The sequence below is a fragment of the Cebus imitator genome, unplaced genomic scaffold (genome assembly GCF_001604975.1).
Source record: "Cebus imitator isolate Cc_AM_T3 unplaced genomic scaffold, Cebus_imitator-1.0 Scaffold10, whole genome shotgun sequence".
In the NCBI taxonomy this organism is placed as follows: domain Eukaryota; kingdom Metazoa; phylum Chordata; class Mammalia; order Primates; family Cebidae; genus Cebus; species Cebus imitator.
In genome coordinates, this window is record NW_016107325.1 from 4,659,991 (window position 1) to 4,681,501 (window position 21,511).

The 21,511-nt window shown below is 38.5% G+C and overlaps 1 protein-coding gene across 8 annotated transcripts in view; it reads right to left on the reverse strand.

Annotated features, from left to right (window-relative positions):
- Nucleotides 1–21,511, reverse strand: part of RBMS1 (RNA binding motif single stranded interacting protein 1) — a 213,955-nt gene that overhangs the window by 40,129 nt on the left and 152,315 nt on the right. For all 8 annotated transcript variants that reach the window (XM_017547706.2, XM_017547737.2, XM_017547719.2 and 5 more), the window contains one exon: nucleotides 3,168–3,226. In XM_017547706.2, the coding sequence (XP_017403195.1) occupies nucleotides 3,168–3,226 (59 nt within the window). The remainder of the gene's footprint in view (nucleotides 1–3,167; nucleotides 3,227–21,511) is intronic.

The window sequence follows — 21,511 nt, forward strand, 5'->3', positions numbered from 1 at the left end:
TTTAAGATTTTTCCTTCAATGTTGCTATTGTCAAATTACAATAAACAGATCTCAATTTTGATGTTATTGTATTTGAAGTTACTATCTACTCAGGTGATATGAGCATTCTTTTATCTATTATTTTCTTATAGAGAAATCCATAATGCTTGTATTTTGCTTAACTGTTCACATCCTTTTCTGGCCTTTCCCAATGCCTACTACACTAGGGCTGTTTTTATAACCATTTGCTGAAGACAAACATAATAGTTAAGTATGAAACCTTGTGCTCCTTCATGTTTTCTATCTGTATTACTTTCAAGTAAATAGAAGACTATATAAAATTTGAGTTATGCAGGCTCTATGGATTTGATTATATAAATAGATGTAAAGATGTTTTTGAAGGCAGGGTTCACTAAGTAACATGGCGCCCTCTCACTGAGGCTTCCAGGAGAATTCCTCTCAGGTTTCACGACCAGGAATAGTTATGTTACTCTTGCTCCCTGTATTTTTCTCTCACATTGTGATGACTGAATCATAGGAAGAGCTATGTGTTTTATTTTTGCCTTGGCCACTAGGAAACACAGGGCCCGATTTGGTAATAACTTAAAGCTGCCCACTTTCAGCCTTATTTTTCCTGTTGGTCTAATTCATACTGAAACTATTTTTGCTCATGTGTGTTAAGTGTTCTGGTCTTATATGCACATCTGTAAGTGTAAATAATTAATCAATCAATTTCATAACCAATCTTCTGTGAGCTTTTTTTTTTGGTCCTGAACTGCCACATTTACCAGTACTGGAGAGCCTATAAATGCCTTTTGTTGGCTAAACTTTGATTAAAAATTAAAATGTAAAACAGCAACCGAATTGTGAATTTTAAAATTTAACAACTTAGGAAAATGTTATTCTATCTAATGTTTCCTTTAGATAAATTCTCTTGAGAATACAGGTTCCGAAAATACGTTTTGTGGCAAAAGATGTTCTATAACCCCGTAAGATTTCTCATTCCCATATATGAGGTTCTTTGATTTAATTTCAAAAAATTAGTATATAACACAAGTAGCTTTAATTTATATTAATATTCTATAATGTTTTATGCATTTATTTATATTCATTTATCAATCATCTTTATGCCTACCTATCTACCTATCACGTCAAGTTATCTTGGGTAACATGTTATCTAACTTTATTATGAGCTAAGTTAAGTGTTATTTCTTCTCATTTGTCCTGAAGTTACTTTTTTCTCACTTCTAGGATTTTATAAACCCACTCTTACCCTCTCCACTCACTCACTCACCCACCCTCTCAACCCACCAGATATCTGTTGACACCTATTGCTGGGAGGCTCGTGTGAGGCAGAGAGCCCTGGGAGGTTTCTATTACTGCCCACACACCCAAAAGCAGTGTCTCCTAAGAACTACTTTAAAGGAAGGTCTCCAGGAGACTTCTTGTATTTAACATCAGTTCTGAATTAGTCCTACCCTTAGTTAGAAGTCCATACATTTCTCCACTGTGGACCCTTAACAACTGTTAAGGGTTTGCATTATGACAACATGTTAGATTTAGCATTAGTTTATTTTTACCCATATCTTTTCTAGATCATGTAGAGCACTTGGAGGAATTTTGGCTTCTATGGAATAAGTTGCTTTTGGAGCAGAGTATAAAATAGTGTGGTTTTCAGTTCAGGGGTGTGGTGAGGAATTTAACCTCTGGGTCCTTTCTTTTACTTCATTAGGGCAACTCTGCTTTTTAACACACTGAGCCGACATGTAAGATTTATTTTGGGGTGGGGAAGGAAAAGAGGGGAGGTTGGATATGGCTAAAACCACTTGGCTACTCTGATTTCTCTCTTGTTTGAAAGTAATGTTGGTGATCAGCTTCCTGTTTTTATGACTGCAAGAGTCTATTTTTCTTTATAAAACCAAAAGATTGTTTTCCTGTGTCTCAGCTCTCCCAAATCATTTATAAATGCTAAATAAGACTAATCTTGGAAACTAAGTATATGCATGTCAGTCTACAATTTGACTCTTTCTAGTTTAATTCATTTAAAATATTTATTGGGTACCACTCTCTATAAAGCACCCTCTATTCACTGTCCCAAGGCAAAACTGCCTTAATGTGCCATGTTGATAAAACATGGGCTTAGCTATTTGCCACAATAGCTCCTTTACATTTAGACACTTTGAAGAAGAGACAGAAATACAATGAACCACTTCAAGTTTAGATTAAAGGAAATGCTTGACTTATAAGGAGAGGCCCTACCATAGGGTTCATTTATGTTCTCTGCCTTTTTCAGATTGTGCTAAGCCACTGCCCCGTCACTACTACTTGAAAAACTGGGGTCTAATTAATGAGGAGATTTGCCTTCTCTGTCTATTCCTGTCAACTTATTTCAATTCAAGGGGTCAATAGTTAGATTCAAAGTCAGCTGACTCTATTCTTCCCTTTTCCTAGAAATCACATGCCTATTGTTAAGATGCTGGATCATTAAAAATCAGAAACACAGAGCATCAGGGCTGCCTACTGTAGACGCCTCCTCTTCCAGCTCATGGGGCTGGATGAGCTCATCCTAATTACATGGAAAACTGAAGGTCAGTGCATCAAATTAATGCAGCAGCATATTTCAAAGGGGTGCATGACCTCCCTTCCCTATTACAATTTGGTCAGTGAAAATGGTTCTCTCCTCCCCGCTGCCAATATTGTCAACAGGCATTCAGCAGAGAACAATTGGGAGTATTGAAACATGTAATTAAGTACTGCTTAAAACTACTCTATTCTAATTAATAGAGCCAATTTGCACAATATGTAATCTTTTCAGTTCTTTAGTACAGTCCAATGGTTTTCAGTAAGCAGCTCTAATCTCCTCAGGCTCAGGAAAGAAAAGCTATTTTCTAACTCTACTCCCCTTTAAAAAGCAAGGGCTAAATGCCAACCAGTATTTTGCATGTTAACTCTACTGGCGTCAAATCTGGAATTCTGGCAAACTGCTAGCTGCTGTTGGGTTTCTAGCCAAAACCTAACCAGGGACAAACGTAAGCAATATGCTGACACTGTGCAAGACAGAAACTGGGTGATATATAAGATCTAGTTGCTAAGAAAATGGAGGTGGTTTTGAAACCAAAGATCAGGTTTTAAATTCCATCATTTTTCTAAAGCTATCATTTACCAAATAACCAGCCAAGAAAGCATACCTTTGCATTTGTTCGTTGTCTTATCCAATATTGCCTTTGTGGAGACTATTTTCCCATATCTGGAAAACAGAAAAGAGAAAGAAGTTATAAGGAACCCTTATTAATGCCTAAATCCAAAGAACACACATCCTTTTCAAACATCTGCAAACTTTAAAGTACAAAATGTTCTTTACTAAGAGACAGGAAATGAGAATTCTAAACTCAAAACTAAAAAAAAAGGAATGGCTAGGACTCTCATTTGAATTGTGGGATTCCAGTTTGAAGTTCAACTTTGAAGAATCAGGTACTTACCTGACAATCTTAGGGAAGAAATATGGGACGTGAGCTGTATACAAAATATTTTCTTCTAATAACTGTATGTCTGTGGTAAAATACAACGCCAAATGCAAGGCTATAGAATTCTAACAGGAAAGTACCATGCTATGATCTACAGGGCTTTTATGAAATAGTAACGGTAAAGCTGCTTGCATTATTCTGTTCATTCTGGTTCTGTGGACAGCACTGCAAGGCTCCACACTGCCACAGAAGGGTGAATGTGCATGCACGTTTATGTGTAACACACCTAATGGTATCAAACAGATCCTTTTTACTGAAGACTTTTATAACTGTTCATAAAAACACTTATTTACACCACTTCTAACTCAGTAACAATTATACAGTATACTCACTAACTTGTGTGCATGCACATGTGTCTAAGAAATGGACAATCAAGAATATAATGAAGGATATAAGAATTAATCAGGGATTAATCATTAATTTATGAGGTTTCTATGAGAAATATGTTCAAATTCCTTTATGTGCCACAGATGCTGGACAATATAGGAAAAACAAAGAACATTACAATTTAGCACACTGCTACTGAAAATGAAGTGATGGTGTAATGTAAGTATGAACCAAACCTACCCTCTCTCCACAGTGACTATATCAGAAGGAAAAGCACTGTTATCTATGCTTGCCTTCTAAAACTTGAGGGCAAAAAATTTTGAAAGATAACTTTTAAAAATTTTTCTTAAAAATCAAAATAAGGACGGATACAGTGGCTCACGCCTGTAATTCCAAAACTTTAGGAGGCCGAGGTGGGTGGATCAGCTGTGGCCAGGAGTTTGAGACCAGCCTGGACAACATGGCAAAACCCCATCTATACTAAAAATAGAAAAATTAGGTGGGTGTGGTGGTGCATTCCTGTAGTACCAGCTACTTAGGAGGCTGAGACAGGAGAATCGCATTAACCCAGGAGGTGGAGGTTGCAGTGAGCCGAGATCGCACCACGGCACTCCAGCCTGGGCAACAGAGCAAGACTTTACCTCAAAAACAAAACAAACAAAACAAATCAAAGTAAGACTCTGGGAAATGCGCAAAACTTACCTGACACATCTGCATCTCACATTTCCTCATTTACAGTCTAGATATTAACTTCCTAGATATTAACTTCAAAATTTCCACATGTGCTCTACTTTAACTTTCTCATGATTGATTTTGAGGACTAAAATGCGTATTAAAAACTTTAAGAAATGCAAGTATTTTGTAGCATTTTAAGCCATTGTGAATATTATAGACTTGTATTTTATGCATTGAAACAAGCTGAAATATACTTATCTAGAAGAAAAGAAAAAGCTTGAGCCACTTTTCTCCTTCAGTTACTCTTTCCTATGTTCACTCTGGGTAATCATGTAATCAAATGATTACTAACTAGGCATGAAAGTAAAGATAATTTCAGGTTCAAATGACAATTACATCTAAGAGGCACAATGCTGTACAAACACCTTCAATTCCCTGTTGAGATTCTCAGCATTTATAACAATCATTTAAAACAGATCACTAAGCTTACAAAGAAATAATCTGTAAAAAATCTACAAATGAGAAAAAGTAACTGATTTAAAGACAACCTTTTAGCAACCATCTATCTACCTAGGTTACATGCTTGATATCTACCAGCTCCTACTGTATGGGTATTTCACCCATCCAAATCTCATGTGGGAATATGATTCACAGCTGAGCATGGCGGTTCATGCCTCTAATCCCAGCACTTTGGAAGGCTGAGACCAGTGGATGGCTTGAGCCCGAGAATTTGAGGCCAGTCTGGCCAACATGGCAAACCCTGTCTCTACCCTCCCAAAGCACAAAAATTGACTGGCATGGTGGTGTGGGGCCTGTCGTTCCAACTCCTTAGGAGGCTGAGGTGAGAGGGTCACTTTAGCCTGGGAGGCAGAGGTTGCAGAGAGTCGTGATCCTGTCATTGCACTCCAGCCTACGTGACAGAGTAAGACCATGTCTCAAACAAAACAAAACAAAAATCTCCAGTGTTGGAGATGCAGCTTAATGGGAGGTGTCTGGGTGATGAGGGTGGATCCCTCATGAATGGCTTGGTTACATCCTCATGGTAGTGAGTAAGTTCTTGCTCTATTATTTCTGGTGACAGCTGGTTGCGCAAAAAGCCTGGCACCTCCCTCCAGGACTCTTGTTTTCTCTCTGTCTCTACATGATCTCTGCACACACCTTCTCCCTTTGCCTTCTGCCAGGAGTGGAAGCCTCCTGAGGCCCTCACAAGCAGCAGCTGCTAGTGCTATGCTTCTTGTACAACCTGGTAAATCACAAACCAAATAAACCTTTTCTCTTTATAAATTACCCAACTTCAAGTATTCCTTCATAGGAACACAAAAATGGATGAAGACACCAGGACTCTCGTTTGCACAAGTCCTTGATGAAAGCACTTTTAGATTGTATCCCTGCTTCATACTTTTCCAAATGCAGGGGAGATGGTAGGTATGATTCCAATTTGGGGTAAGGAGATTGAGACTCAGAGAGATTAAGAGGCTGCTCGAGCTCTCAGAGTTCAGGGCTTTTTGTACACCAAACAGAAGAAAGGCTATTTCGGAGAAGGAAGGTAAAGGGCTGGCTTTCGACACTTCTAGCTCTGCTTTCAACATTTAACGACGGGAAAGACAGGAAAAGGCATGGAGAAAGGGACAGGAGGAAGTAGGCCAAGAGAAAAGGCTCAGTAGTGCTGAAATGCAAGCCACGCCACACCCTCTCTTGGCCTCTTTGCTATGTCTGGCGTGAGTCCTCTGTGCCAGTGCTCCTCCCTTCTCTGTGGCAGGTACTCTCCATCTCATTCCATCTTTCGTAGCCCTCTTTCAGGAGTTCTTCACCCATTCAGCTTCCTCTTATTCCTCCTTAACTGAGTACTTTCATTAAGCTTAATACTTGGTCTTCAACTGTTCTTACGAGATTCCTGAATCCAGGAGATCAATAACTCTTCTGAGTTTTGTCTTTGATATGTTTCCAATATTCACTTTCCCCCTTCATTGTTCCTAGACACATGTGAAAAGCACATAATGGCTCTCCCTGCATCCAGCCTTCCAACCCTGTCTGTTGCATTAATTTACCTTAAATACCACTTTAATACATCTCTCCATTACACCATTCTACCCATGCTTGAACTTGAAGGACCTGTTTAAACATTATCTTTTCCATGAAACTATCCCTAATCTCCTCAACTGTTTAGTTGGCTATTTTCTAAGAAACCAGAAAGGGGGTTACATTTGTCGAGCTCCTACTTATGTCCTAGGCACTGTGCCAGGTACTTTACATGTATGATCTTATTTAATCAACTTCACAACAATCTTATGAGGTAGGTGTTATTATTCCCATTTGTGCATATGAGAAAACAAAAAGTTCAAAGAAGCTTTGAGCATTACACCTTGCCTGAAATCCCGGAGCTCACAAAGGAATAAACATTCACTGCAACTTATCAATGAAATGATTTTGAGAAACAGTGTTTCATTTATGCACTCTGAGTATGGAAGTTGAAGGCTAATGGAAGGTCTCTATGGTATTGAAATATTCATTTTTCAAGCACAGGCAATTTTTTACTTGTTTGTTTTAAACATAAGAAATTGACATGTGCCTTATAGTTGAAAGAGGGATAATAAGACAGAGGACAGTGGACAGAAAAAGAGTGATTTCTGACATTTATCACTTTTACTTTCTATTGTGGTTTTCCTTGCAATTTGTAGGGTAAGACTTAAAGACTGTGATTTCACAGAACATCAGAAAACAGATCCCACTCATCTGTGAGGCAGCTGTGTACTGGCCTCCTGCAAACAAGTGGCACAAGGAGCTGCTCATTTGGAGTTACCTATGGTGATGAAGGGCTTCCATCTCCTAAAATATTCTTCTTTTGGGCTGTCTGCTCAGTTATGCCACTCACAGCACAAGAGGCTGCCATTAAAACACAGACACCAGTACTGGAAACTGCAACCCTTGAAATTGGTCAGGCCCTAGCTAAGTTAGCTCCCTAGTGGGTGACTTGAACACCTTATTGTGGTAATGGAGTAACAACCAGTAGTTTTGATGGCATGAGGAAAGGTCCAGGTCTAGAATATGAGGAGGAGCCATATTTCAAATGGCACCTCAGGGACTGGGATAAGGGGTGGCAGCGTTCAGGGCAGTCACCATCTCTACTCATTTTACTTGCAGTAAAATTTAAAATGGGGGTTGGGAAAGGGGAAGCTGTTACAGACAGTTAATATTTAGTCTAATTCTGTTGTCAATCACCAATGCCCGCAAGAGTAAGAAACAACTGGGTACAAATTCATAAAGCAACCAGATCTTCACCTCTCCTTGGTCCTATCTTAATTTTTTTTTTTTTTAATCATTGGCCAGGCAGGGTGGTGCACGCCTGTAATCCTAGCACTTTGGGAGGCTGAGGTGGGCAGATTGCTTGAGCTCAGGAGTTCAAGGCCAGCCTGGGCAAGGTGGCAAAACCCCATCTCTGCAAACAATACAAAAATTAGCTGGGCGTGGCGGTGCATACTTGTAGTCCCACCTTCTTTGGAGGCTGAGGTGGGAGGGTCACTTGGGCCTGGAAGGCGGAGGTTGTAGTGAGTCAGGATTATGTCACTGCACTCCAGCCTGGGTGATAGAGTGAGACCCCCCATATCAAAAAAAGAAAAAGTCGCCATTAAGGAGTAGAGACATATGGCATACTGAGAGAAACAGGTCTCCTGACTGGCAGAATTCACACTCTAAGGACACCAAGAAAGTGCATGACCAAACAGCATGGTGTAGAATTTTATGGAAAAAAAAAAATGTGACTATGAAGATTCTTGGTTTTATCTGGCTTCAAAGTAACATGGGTTAGACCACAGCCCCAGCTACCCAGATTATAATATTCTTCGCTAAGAGTAGATAATCCACTCTAGAGCAAGCTCTGACAGTAAAAAGATAAAGAGTAATTAAGAGACATGACTATATAATAATATGAATTTCAAAGGGAGAGGATAACAGGTAAAAGCTCATATTTAAACCTCTTGGCCTAAGTGAACTTGGCTGATAAAACCTTTGGCTTAGAATTTACTAAAACTTCTTTAGTTTCCACCACAGTTTTACTCATTTCTTTATTTCCACTTATATCTCCGTTTTCATCTGCTGTGATATAAAATCTACGCATATCTTAGTTTGCACTTAGTATATGAAGCTTAATTTTTTCCTCTGCCTCAATCACTTAGTTCCTTCTAAATTCTACATTTTGGTAATTTATACTAAAAAAGCACAAGCTTATTGTAATTAGAAGACACAGAAAAGTAGGTTGAAAAAAATTAAAATCACCTGAAGTCCTAGATATGAATATTGGTGAAATATTTATATATGAAATAATGACAGACTTTATCCAATGAATATGTACAAATGTATAAATATATGTGTGTGTGTGCATGCATGGGCACACATGCGCATGTACACACGCACGTGCATGCACACACACACACACACACAAATTTTCCTGTGTGCTAGGAAACGTGCAGCTTTTGAGGAGTCCCAGTTATAAGCCAAAGCTCTGGAGAGTGGAGTCCACTCCAACCACCAACAGATGGCGATAATGGTTGGTAAATTATTTTAATATTGGTCATTTCAGTTGTAAATTCATTTAAGGCACATGGGGTCATTTGCAGTGCTTGCGTTAGTTTTAGAATATTTTATGAACATTATTAAACCTGAAAAAGCAATGGGTGTGTTAAAAACAACAGTTAAAAAAAAAGCGATACATATAAACAAAAAAGATACTTTGAGAAAGGGCAGGATATTGCTCATGCACATAGGATGACAGTTTTCATAATAACTACTCTTGAAGGACAAACAGGGACTCACACATCCTGTGAAAGATGCTGTGCCTATGTAAATGGCAATAATCAGCAAGTAGGAGGGGCGGGGATTGAAATGAGAAAAAGAAGAGAAAAATAAAACATCAACATCAAAAAACCTATGACCTCATGAGTTAATTCAGGGGAATAATAAAAGCAATTACTTACAGGTACACAGCTCCGACTCTATGCCAGGCACTCTTCTAAGCAATATATATAAAGGCCAATTATTTTAAGCTTCATAACAATCTTTTGGGGAGGTGGAGTATTATTCCTTCTTTGTAGATGTGAAACTCAGGGGCAAAGTGAATAAGGGACATAGTCAAGGTTATACAACTACGTAATAAAGATGGGAGGCTGAATGTCTGCTTTGGAGTTTAAAGGCCAAGCATGTTGACAGCTCTAGAAACTTGGGTCACCAACCATAGACTGTTCCACAGATTGAAAGTAATTCCCAGTTCGACTCTGCACAGCTCCAAAAGAGTCAAGGGATGAGGGTGGACTCTGTAATTGCTAAGGTCTTTAAGACCTATGCTGATGACATTCAGGAAGAAGATACCTGCCCAAAGACCTTCTGGTCACACAACATTGGTCTATCTTGGAATAATATGCCCAATAGAGCATAGTGAAGGGTTGGCAGGACAGGCTTTAAAACTTAAAAGGAATAACTAATGTTATCTATTTGAGGAAAATGAATTTGAGGATTACAAGCCAAACCCTCTCTTGTTATTTTGGAGTTGCTGGGAAAAAAGAAAAAAATACAATACATCCCCTCACACACATACACACAGATGAATGCAGTTTTCTAAATCACTTTTTTGGCTGCTTTGTTTTTTCAGTGGCCTCCCAGACAAAGGGGATTTCCTAAAACTTGCTTTAGTTCTTTTAACAGTGGTTGGATAGGGAAAGGAACACAAAGTATACACTATACCTGTTTGGCAAATAAAAACGTTTTTTTGGAGAATGAGGCCTAAAAATAGTAGAGTCATTTACTCATGTCATTCTGAATTCTCACTACCTGGAGTAATTCAACTGGTTATATTTTCTTAATTTATTTAGTATGTAAAGTGGTATTTGGAGATGAGACAGAAGATGTTAAAAAGTTTAAATTAGGCAATCAAAATCAAATAAATTTTATAAGACTTTACCTCTTTTGCCCTGATGATTTTCAGTGTTCCTACAGGACTCCTCCAAGACATAAATATTAGGCATATAGAAAGATATTCCACATTTCATCTGGTTGTTCTGGCCTAACTCTTACATTAGGTAACTGCCCCTTCCACTTGTGTTATATGGCTGAGTGTACTTTTGTGAATAAAAGATTCCTGGAATATGTAGAACAGGAAGCTACATTTTATGCAGCTGGAATTGAAGCCAAGGTTTAAAGGCGAATGCTTGGTAAGAAAAGCCACTGAAGACCTAAAGGTCAGAAACTGAAAACCAGGCACTGAAGGTGAAGGGATTACAGGAGAGATAAGTAGAGTCAAGAAAGGAGAGATCAAACCAAGAAATCAACTCACAAATATTTATAGCATGTTTACAGCATGCCCTTTCAAGGCCTATGAAAAACACAGCAGATGCCACATCTACCATTGAGGAGGACAGTCCTTTGGGGGATGTAAAAACTTTTAATACTAAAAAATAACTAAAAATATGAGGCCCTGTATGATGGATGCTAAATAAAGGAGGCATAAACATAGAGGGAAGGTCAAGTTGAGTAAGGAAGACTGGGGAAAACAAAAATCTAGGTGGGCTCTGTAGGACAATAAAGAATCTAATGCAAACCTATGCAGTGAGCTATGGAAGATTAAGTCTCCAAAGGTCTTAGAGGACTCTGCATTCCAAGAAGAGGACAGAGAGAACAGAATGAGGCTGAAGGATTTAGAACTGTAGAATGAAATCACAAGAGCAATTATTTTGGTGAGATTAATGAAAATTTTATGTCCAGGATTAGCAGAGAGAGATGCCACATTTTATTTATTTTCTTGCTTTTTGTACTATGGCAGTGACACTTAAATTCAAGAAATTACAATGAGGGATGATGAGAGGGAGGGGTGAATGGAAAGTTTTTACAGGGAAGGAGAGATTAAAGACAAAGGATTTATCTGAAGAAGCCTTAAATGCCTAACTTGACATCTGAGAAAAATAATCCATGGTATCTGTGCAATGGAAAGCCAGTGGCTTGTCTCTGTGAATTTAGAAGACCAGGAAAAGAAATCACAAACTTCACTTTTCTGAACTGTCCTGGAAAGGACAACAATTTCAGCTCCAGTCACAGACGCAGAGCCTGCAGATTTGAGGTGATTTGGCAGAAGTTCAATCCTCATGAGGTCTAACCCTCAGCTGGCGTAGCTGCCTTACAGCATGTGAGCTGATGAAGAATAAATTACAGAAGCCTTGGGACAAAGTTATCACATTTTTTCAAGTGAGGATATAGACATCTACATATGTGATTTTTCATAACTTTGAAATTTTCAGATCGACACATCCTTTGAGAGTACAAATGAAACTGGTCATCTCTACCCAGATTTTGAGACTAATCACTCTTCCTCACTAAATTCAGAACCATTTCTGTTAATTTGTCTTATAGACATTCACCATTTATAATGGGTGAATCCATTATAAATAGTATATAAAAGTAACAATTGATGCTATTTACTTTACGTATAACTTGGACTAAAAAATTCATATAAAACACTAAAACTACCTCATTAAAAATCGCTAAGATGCATTTTTGGCCATATTCTATGAAAAACTTATAACCTCTCTTCTAAATAAAAAAGCATATTATAAAGCATTTGATTTATTACACAGACTTGCTATTATAGTTTAGTATTAAGTCTATTATGGTCTGCAATCAAGGTAAAGTAGCTTTACACTATTTTATGGTCTTTTAACAGCACATTGCACACAAAAGGTCATTTACATTATCTTATGACAGTATTTTTACCACAAGTCACTGTACTGCAGCACTTAAGGATGTAGTCACAGATGGCCAGACCCAAATTAGTGTTCCCCAGTACTAATATGTCAGAGGAAAATAATATATGCCGAAAATGAAATCCAGAATTTTGCAAGTAAAATGTGTATTATCTATCATAAAAATGAATCCCTAAATGTCTCAAACACTGATTAATGCCCAACTTTTAAAGCAAAAGCAATCTGATTATAGAAGGTGGCCTTTTATACCTGAATTGAATTTATGAACTGACAATAATTATTTCTTAAATTTCGTTCCTCCCCCACCAAAACCTGTAATGTATTTTTTTTCTTTGACAGTGTCACCTTTGTGTTTCCATACCGCTTAACTGTACCGAAACATAAGGAAAGCAATATTATAATGGAAACAAGACAGAGTTGCCACTAAAGAGACCTGTCCTCAAGTGCTGATATAGCCAATGGGCAGCCCTGTGACTCTGGTCTAGCTGCTTGGCCTCAGGTTCCTCATCTATAAAGTGGTATGATAAGGTCTCCCACACAGTGCTGCTGTAAAGGACCAGTAATACAGTGCTTGACATACAATGAATATTCAATGACTAATAAATGTTATCCTTTTCTCCCATGCCCTTCAATTAAGGGCACTTCTAATTCTAATTACTTGAAAGCATTTAGCCAGACCACCTTCTTACCCTAATATCAATGTGATCCTACGTGGCAAAATGTTAAGAAAAGAGAGACCTAACTTTTTGCTACTTTTCACCACAGTTTTTTTTTTTTTTTCATGTTGTTAATCTCTAAAAATACATTGGTTTGAGTGAATAAAATATAAACATGTAATATGATTTTCCCCCCAAAAGTGTTTGGTGTGGGGAGTTAGGGGACATTGGCAGCAATGAGGAAAAGGGAAATACATTTTGTCTTAGAAAATGAATACAACCTTATATTTTATGCCAATTTAACGTATAAAATCATTGGAGGGAAGAAAGGCAATTTAGGAGCTTAAAATGAAATTAAAAATTAGCAGCCCCTTCCCCCCCTAGCCTTAGAAACAAAATGTAAGGGACCAGGGCAGGGGGTGGTAGGGAGGGGCATGCGCGTGCGCGCGCGCGCGCACACACACACACACACACACACACACACACACACACACAAACCCAGAAAGGCTTTTGTTCCTAGACTGTTTTTCAGGTGTCTCCAAATTTGTCACTTCTTTCAAAGTAAATCACACAAGTGGACATCTTACACACACATACACAACCAAATAACTGTGTCTGAATCTACAGAAAGTGAATGCATTAAACTCCAACACTGAAAACCATAAATGACTGCTTCATTCAAAACAAGAACAGCGTGACAGAGAATAAAAGTAAACATCCTCTCTGAAGGAAAAGAGTTATCTGAAGCTATTAAAACAGAGTGTGCAAAATTACCTAGAAATTTCTCTTGATTCTGATACAAACTAAAAAGGCAAGAATCAAATCGGACATTTCTTAGACTGAACACTAACGTTGGCTTTGATCCAAAACAATGCACCAGCATATTGATTTCCAAATGTAGTCCATCCTTTTCTCAAGTAATAAATCCTGACTGTCCTGTGACCTTGAAAAGCCAGTCTGAAGAACAGACTGACAAGGAAAATGATATCTATTTTACTCACTTCAGCTCTAAAACATTTGGGGATAGGATATAAACGTACCCCTAGTGAAAGACACATTTGGGCTGTATAAGCAAGGGAATGCTACCGTAGCCTGCTAGCAGAGTTGACGTTTCTAAACTTACACATTTGGCTCAAAGGTCACTTGTGACAATAGTTACAGCTGTAAGAGCGGATCTGATGGAAAAGTATACACAGGCCCCCATATTGATTTCTTACTGGTTTGCCGGCAAACAACCCTGTCCTTAGATACTGCAGATAAAGATGAGCAATCATTGCTGAGGCAAGATAGTACGGCTCCAAAAATTCAGAATCTTGAAACTTAAAAAAATCAGAGAGGAATTACCTTTGTATAAAAACATACAACTATAAAGAGCACTAAATGCTGTAAAATTACTTTAGTATCAGTTTCTCACAATTACCATATCCCAAATGAAGGTAACATGCCTCACCCTCAAGAGAGCTTAAATCCACTGTTTTCCAGATGATGATGTTCTTCTGCTTGTACTTGGCAAGTGTGGGATCCAGGTATGGAGATCAGGGCTAAAAGTGCTTCTTATCTATATGAAAGTCAGTAAGCATTTTCCAATCTTGTTTTGAGAAACCTTGCATAACACGAGAGCTGTTGATAGGATGGCAAAATGCTATTCAGCTTCCTTAAAAAAAAAAACAAAAAAACAAAAAAACTAGATTCTAGAAACTAAAGGCAGGTAAGACGAATGTTGATCTGAAGCAAAATTCTAGACTGGATTAGTAAATAGAGGGTTAGAGAGACTTAGGAAGAGGTACAAGCAAAGTCCTTAAGAGCAAGTCAGGACACCTTAATTTTAGACATCTAACCCCCAGAACTGTAAGAACATGAAACATTTGTTTTTTCTACTTTGGGGGGTAGTGAGAAAATCAGGGCTGCTTAGGAATGTTACAAAATATATTTTGATTTGAGTTAAATAAAAAAATCATTATTTGCTCACGGATGATGAGGAAATCTGGGAAGACGAAATGTGGCTTGTGTGAGTGGTAACTGGTTGAATAAGTGACTGAGCTGTCAACTGTTGGTGAATGGTCACGGCGAACATGAACGGAGGCATCTGGGGATATGCCATACAGCTCTGTTCTGGGTTAGCACTTGTAAAAGACACTTTAAACAATGACATAAATCAGGTCAGTGGTGGCACACTTATCAAATATATAAACGTCCAAAAGCGGTGGGGTGGGGATGGTGAATATAAGATAACAGAATTAACACTTCGAAATTATTTCAACAGGCTAGAATGAATACTTGGCCAATGTCAATAAAATAATATTCATCAGGGAAAAATAGGTATCACATGTAAGTTCCAAAGGGGCAAAACCAACAACACAAATTTAGTAAAAGCCTTGGCTTATTCACATGAAAATACCTGTTTGCTGTTGTTTGTTTGTTTTTGATTAAGAACAAGTTCAAGGTCCCAGAATTATTAAATTTTAGGTTGCACACACACAAAAAGCCGATCATAGGAAAGACATTATGCTCTTGGGCCTTTCTGCTCACCATTCTCCAACACCCACTGTGTTACGGGTTAAACTGTGTGTCACCCAAAAGATACGTGGAAGTCCTACGCCCCAAGGCCTCTTCTGAAGGTGATCTTATTCAGAAACAGGGTCTTTGCAGATGTAGTCAGGTTAAGATGAGTCTCTCGGGGTAGGCCCTAATCCAGTGTGGCTGGTGTTCTCATAAGAGGAAGATGTGAACAGAGAAACATAGTGGAGAAGGCTGCATGAAAACAGAGGCAGAGATTGGAGGGAGAGATTCCTGCAAGCCAGGAACTTACTAAGGATTGCTGGCTAACCACCAAAGCTAGAAGAGGCAAGGAAGGATGTTCCCCCACAGGTTTCAAAGGAAGCATGGCCCTGCTGACATCTTAATTTTGGACTTCTAGACTCCACAACAGTAAGACAATAACTATTTGTTGTTTAAGCTACCCAGGTTGTGGTGCTGTGTTACAGCAGTCTTAACAAATGAAAAACTCCAGCTTGCCTCTGTATCTCTATATAGGTCCCTGTCCTGTCCTGCTCCACCTTAATTTCCTGTCCTTTAAGATGTTCCTTCACCAGGGAAATTTAGCATCTTTCTGCAAGACTCAGTTTAATGGCATTCTCTAGCAGCAGGCCTTTTCCGACTTTTCCCGGCTGAGCTGAGTGCTGTCTCTGCACTCTGCCCACGGCATCCTGTCCATGCAGCATCTTGATGCAGCACTCAGCACGCTGCTACATTATTATCTGCATGGCTGTCATCTCCATTAGGTGTGTGTCCTTGGACTGTGTTTTCCTCCTTGTATATGAGGCCTCAGCATAGTGCCTGACAAATAATAAACATTCAACATTCAGAAGAAAGGAGTGGAGGAATAAACAAATGAGTGAGACAGCCTGCTTTCTATATTGAATGCAATTATTCTAAACATCTCCTTTAACCTAGTCTTCTAAGCTCTTTCAGAAGAGAGTAAGCACCATCAACAAAGAGCTAGAAATCACGTCCTGCAAGGAAGGAACAGCTGAAGGTCTTATAGATGCTTACCTAGAAAAGGAAAGACTATAAGGAAGGCTATTCCAAAAACTGGAGTCATCTGTTTGGAGCAACTAGAAGTTTTCAAGCAGAACTAGCCTGGGTCAGGGAGGGTGCTGCTGAGCAGGGCTTCACAAAAACTAACCTGGGGAAAGATGATCACTAGTGTGTCCAGCAGAAAAACAGGTGCCATGGATTTGTCCAAAAATTAAGTTCAATTATGTACTTTTAATTTTTTCAGTAGCGAAATGGTCTTTCTTTTTTTAAGGAAGAGTGATAAAAGACAGTGGTTGTTGCAGTTTGTGTTCTTTTTGACTCTGTACTGGATCTCTAACCCTAATTACTTTTTGTTTAGCTTACTGGTCCTTAAAATCTAAAAATCTAGGAAACTACTAAAGCATGGTGGGTTGGAGATAGAGGCTTTGATATCCCTGCTTTGAAAGAGGGCTGGACTGGATAATCAACAAGATGAATGTCAGTAAGTGTAATGGTTACATGTACAGAATTACGGAGTAAACGAATAATGGCAAACATGCCCTTTAAAAACCACACCTCACAGCATTCAATTTATTTTAATTTCAAGTTATAAACCGGGACAAAAATGGTCCAATAAAATTTTGTAAAATTATGTATTAATTGACCATGCCACAAACAAAAATCCACATTAAAAAAAAAAAAATCAGACAAAAGGGAGAGGCATCTGATTAGTTTTTCTCCTTCCCATTCTCTCTGGGATTCAGCTGAAGTGAGCATGTTATCGGCAATGATGCCTCCTCACACTTCCTGTGACAATCCTGCTGAATTAGCAGAACGCAACCCCTCCACTCCCCTGACTTCCTGCTTCCTTTCTTGCTTTGTTCAGGGCTTATTTAACTTTGTATGCTTAAACAGTCAGGGTAAAAATGGGTCCAAAACATCCATGCAGGGTTTTATAGGTCTGCCAAAAGCCCCTCAGAACCAGAAAGGAGCGAATCTTCCAAAGGGAGTTGAGATCCTAGTGATACTAGAAAATCACTGAAGACATGGCATCAAAGCATGTAACCAGAAAGCTTCATTACATGACATGGTTTTATACATATATACAATATACATACTTTGTATGTGTATAAGTGTATACAAATGAGTGTATTTATATAGACATACACACTCATGTATGTGTCTATACACACACATATATAGTTAAAGTAAGTATACACTATTTTATACTTTAAAAAGTAAATGCAGCATCTCTGGCATTAAAATGGGATTCAAGACATAAGGCAACTCAGGTGGAGGTGAGTTCACTCTTTGCAGACCTCACCCCAGAGGCTACTGGGTTATGATGGGGGTGGGGCCAGAAAGGGTAGGTGAGCTTTCTTTGAGTTCGAGTTGAGGGAAAGGCAGGGATAGGAAATGATTATCTCTCCTGTGCTCATTTGAGAAGTATGTATTATAAATCATCTATATTGTGATCCTACTAATTTCCATTCTCTTCTTAGGAACACAGTGTGCGGTGTAGAAGGGAGGTACAATAAATGATACATTTCTGAATAAAAATTAAGTCCCCTTTCCCACTACTTAACTGCTCAGAACTCAGCTTATCAAAATATTTGTTTTATTTTACCTGGGTCAGCCCTGACCAGGCCAGCCTGAGACCCTTCCACAGGCCAGTCCCTGTTCCAAAGCACATCCAGAAGAAGGTGATAATGGCCCCCTTAACACCCAGACCTGCACTGGGCTCACTAATTAATTGCTCCATGCCTCTGCTTGTTTCCTCTAACAAACACCTTAACTCAGAAAGGCGGCAGGGAATGGCTTTAAGCAGAAGCTCATTTCCTAGACCTGACTCCAAGCCCTTCCCAAACCACACACTTCACTGATAAAGCCAGTAAGACAGGAACAGGAGCAAGTGAAGTAGAGGATGGGTGGTGGAGAGGAATAAGCACCTTTAGGTCCATTAAATGAAAAATCAAATTTCCTTCCAGTGGCTGAGCATAAAACACAAGACACAATCATAGAAGAATCAGAGAAGTTGTGATGGACACTCAGGAACCTGTTTTTCTAAAATCAACAAATACTTCAGAGAGATGAAGCCATATAACATTTCGGCATGGACTCTAAAATAGTGAACTTTAAAAAAAAACAGAGATAAAAAGTGCATTCATTTTAAATAGATGTGAAAACATGAGTGGTACGGCACTTATTCTAGTACCATAGAAATGAGATGTCCATATTTATAAATCTTTTTTTTAACAATGATTATTTTGAGAACTCAGTTCTATAAACATTTTCATTTTTTCTAATGAGGAAATCCTCCATCACGGTTCATAGAGCATTTATCTACAGTACTTAAAGATTTCCATTTATCTGACACAACATTACGTAAGGAGATATTGTCACATTTGACACATTATAAGGGCCTTCACACATGGATCTCGTCCAAGCCTGTGGCAACGTGGCAAAGGCAGTACCAGTAATCCTGTTCTACAAGGAAGGAAACTAAGGCAGAGGGGACAAGTGACTCATCTTTTCCCACCGCACTGCAGTTGAAAGAAACCAGAAAAGAAAACCAGGTTATTTGGTAGGTCCTCAGTAACAAGAACGAGTCTGAGTTAGCTCTTTGAGTAGCCACTTCCAGTGACTATGTGTGTGAAGGAAACTGTTGGCTAAGAAGGGAAGAGATCATTATCAGAGCCAAGATCAGACCTGAGCCAGGAGGAATGTATGGAGCCAAGGAAATAACGCAACAGAGCCTTCTTCTTTAGGGAGATGAAACAGAAACATTTCAACCCAAAATTCAACCCATTAGTCACCCATTCCAGGCTAAGTTTAAATCATAAGTTTTTAATGTATACTAATAGGAGTAGAGACTTGAAGTGATTCTGGGGGAAAACACAACCCAAAATGATAGTTTCTGAGACAAACATTTAAAGTTATAATGGATACCTAAGATTTTATCCTGAAATGTGAAAAAAAAAAAAGGGATATTTATCTCAGTAACAAAAAGGTCAAAACCCTTCAGCTCATCATGTAATAAAAGCAAAGGAATGAAGAGTAAAATCTGTCCTAACCCACTCTGCAAAAGAAAGATGATGATATGTTTAGAATCTAAAGAATATGGTTTGTACATACAAGTTCAACAAAGAAATAGAAATAATTCCTGGAGAAATGGCATGTGACGGATCTATACACCACTTGAAAAGGGGATGAGAGAATGCATAAAACATCACTTGAGGGGAAATATTTTTCAAAATGTATTTTATTATCAAACTAATGAACCAACTGAAAAAATGCAAAGGTATAACAATTTGCAGTGTCATCGAGCTCCTACTCAGAATATGGAGTAGCTGGGAGAAGGAAGGTGGCAAAGCAATGTCTGGGAACATCTGATGCGCCAATGGGCTGAGATGCTCTTACTGTCATACCACATAGCAACCCAGACATGACAATTACAGGACAGCAACCTCCTAGAGAACTGTTCAAATTGTTGTGTGTTAAAAATGTTAATGTGTTGGAGACAACGGTGACAATCAATTTTGTAAAGACCAACTCGCTCCTACTCTTGCTAAATGAAAAGGAGGAAAGCTACAGTGTGTTCGGGGTTTCTTTTCATTTGTTCTTCTCAAGTTCAGGAAGCACAGAACTCTCGGCTAATTGGACTTGTAATCCTGATGTAACTGTATCCCATATAGCCAGGTCAATTAAAAACTTCCCAGTCGAGAAGGACTCTTTTCCCCAGGATCTTCATTCATTATGTTTTTCCAAAACTACATGTAATGTTAACTGTTCTTAGCCTCCTTTCGTGTCTAGGGTACATTTATAGATTGGTTCCTACAGGATTCATCCCACCAGGTATTCTGTGCATTTTTAGTTATTTGTTTCTTATGGTCTTCATGGCTGACAAAGAGGACCACTCATTAAAAATATAATTTGGAATGGTCACTGAGTCTGGTGCACTTCTGCATAGACTGCAAATTAATTCAAACCTTTAACCAAAGTGGGTTAGGATAAGCTGTCCTTCATCATTTTCTCCTGTTATTTTACACTGAGCAGCTCATGTCAGAGTGTGAAATTTACGTGTGATCCCTTTTCTAATTGAGATAACACACACTATCTAACAAACTGGCAAAGACAACAACAACAACAAGCGAAAATTCCCAGGTCAGAGAGAAAATGGCAAAACAGGCATACACATCTGGTAAGAGCAAACTGGTTATACCCGGAGTGCAATTTGGCAATCTGCAGCCAAAGCTTTAAGTTATTTCTTCTAAGAAAATTATTAAGAATGTATACAAACACCCTGTGGCAAAGATTACACAGAAAAGTTAACAATCTAAATACTAAGTGAACTGCAGAAAAGCCACAGATTGGAAAAAAACATGTCATCAATGAAACTGTATAACCTTATCGGTAGAGGGGAGACAACCCATGTCTCTAAGAAAGAGGAAATAGGATACTGTATCCTAGGAGACATAGACCGTGAAGAAACCAAATACACATTCCCCTCCTTCTCTTCTCTTGAAATACCTAAATCAGTGCTGTCCAATAGAAATAGAACGCAAATCACAAATGCGGCCGACATTTGTAATTTTAAATTTTCTAGTAACCACATTAAAAAAACCAGATGAAATTATTTTCAATAAAATTTTCTTTAACTCAATACAGTATATCCAAAATATTATCGTTTCAACATGTAATGAATATAAAAATATTGAGATGTTTGACTTTTTTTTCCTACTAAGTATTTAAAATCCAGTGTGTATTTTACATTGCCAGCATCTCTCTATTTGGACTCGCCACATTTCAAGCACTCAACAGCCACATGTGGCTGGTGGCTACCGTGCTGTGCACGCAGATATAGATGTTTATGGGCTGTTGCCTCTTTCACAGTTTAACATTTCCCTTGTCATGGGAAACAGGAGCTTGGCACCATTTAAATCATGGCTAACATAGTTGCTCACTCTACTTTAGGTTGTTTCTGGTAGTTGCTTTAAGGTGAGCTTACATTAGGGCAATAATCCAACTTTTGTATTTCTGAAGTAATTTTTCTAACCCTGGGTCTCAGGGAGATAATCATTCGCTTGGGATT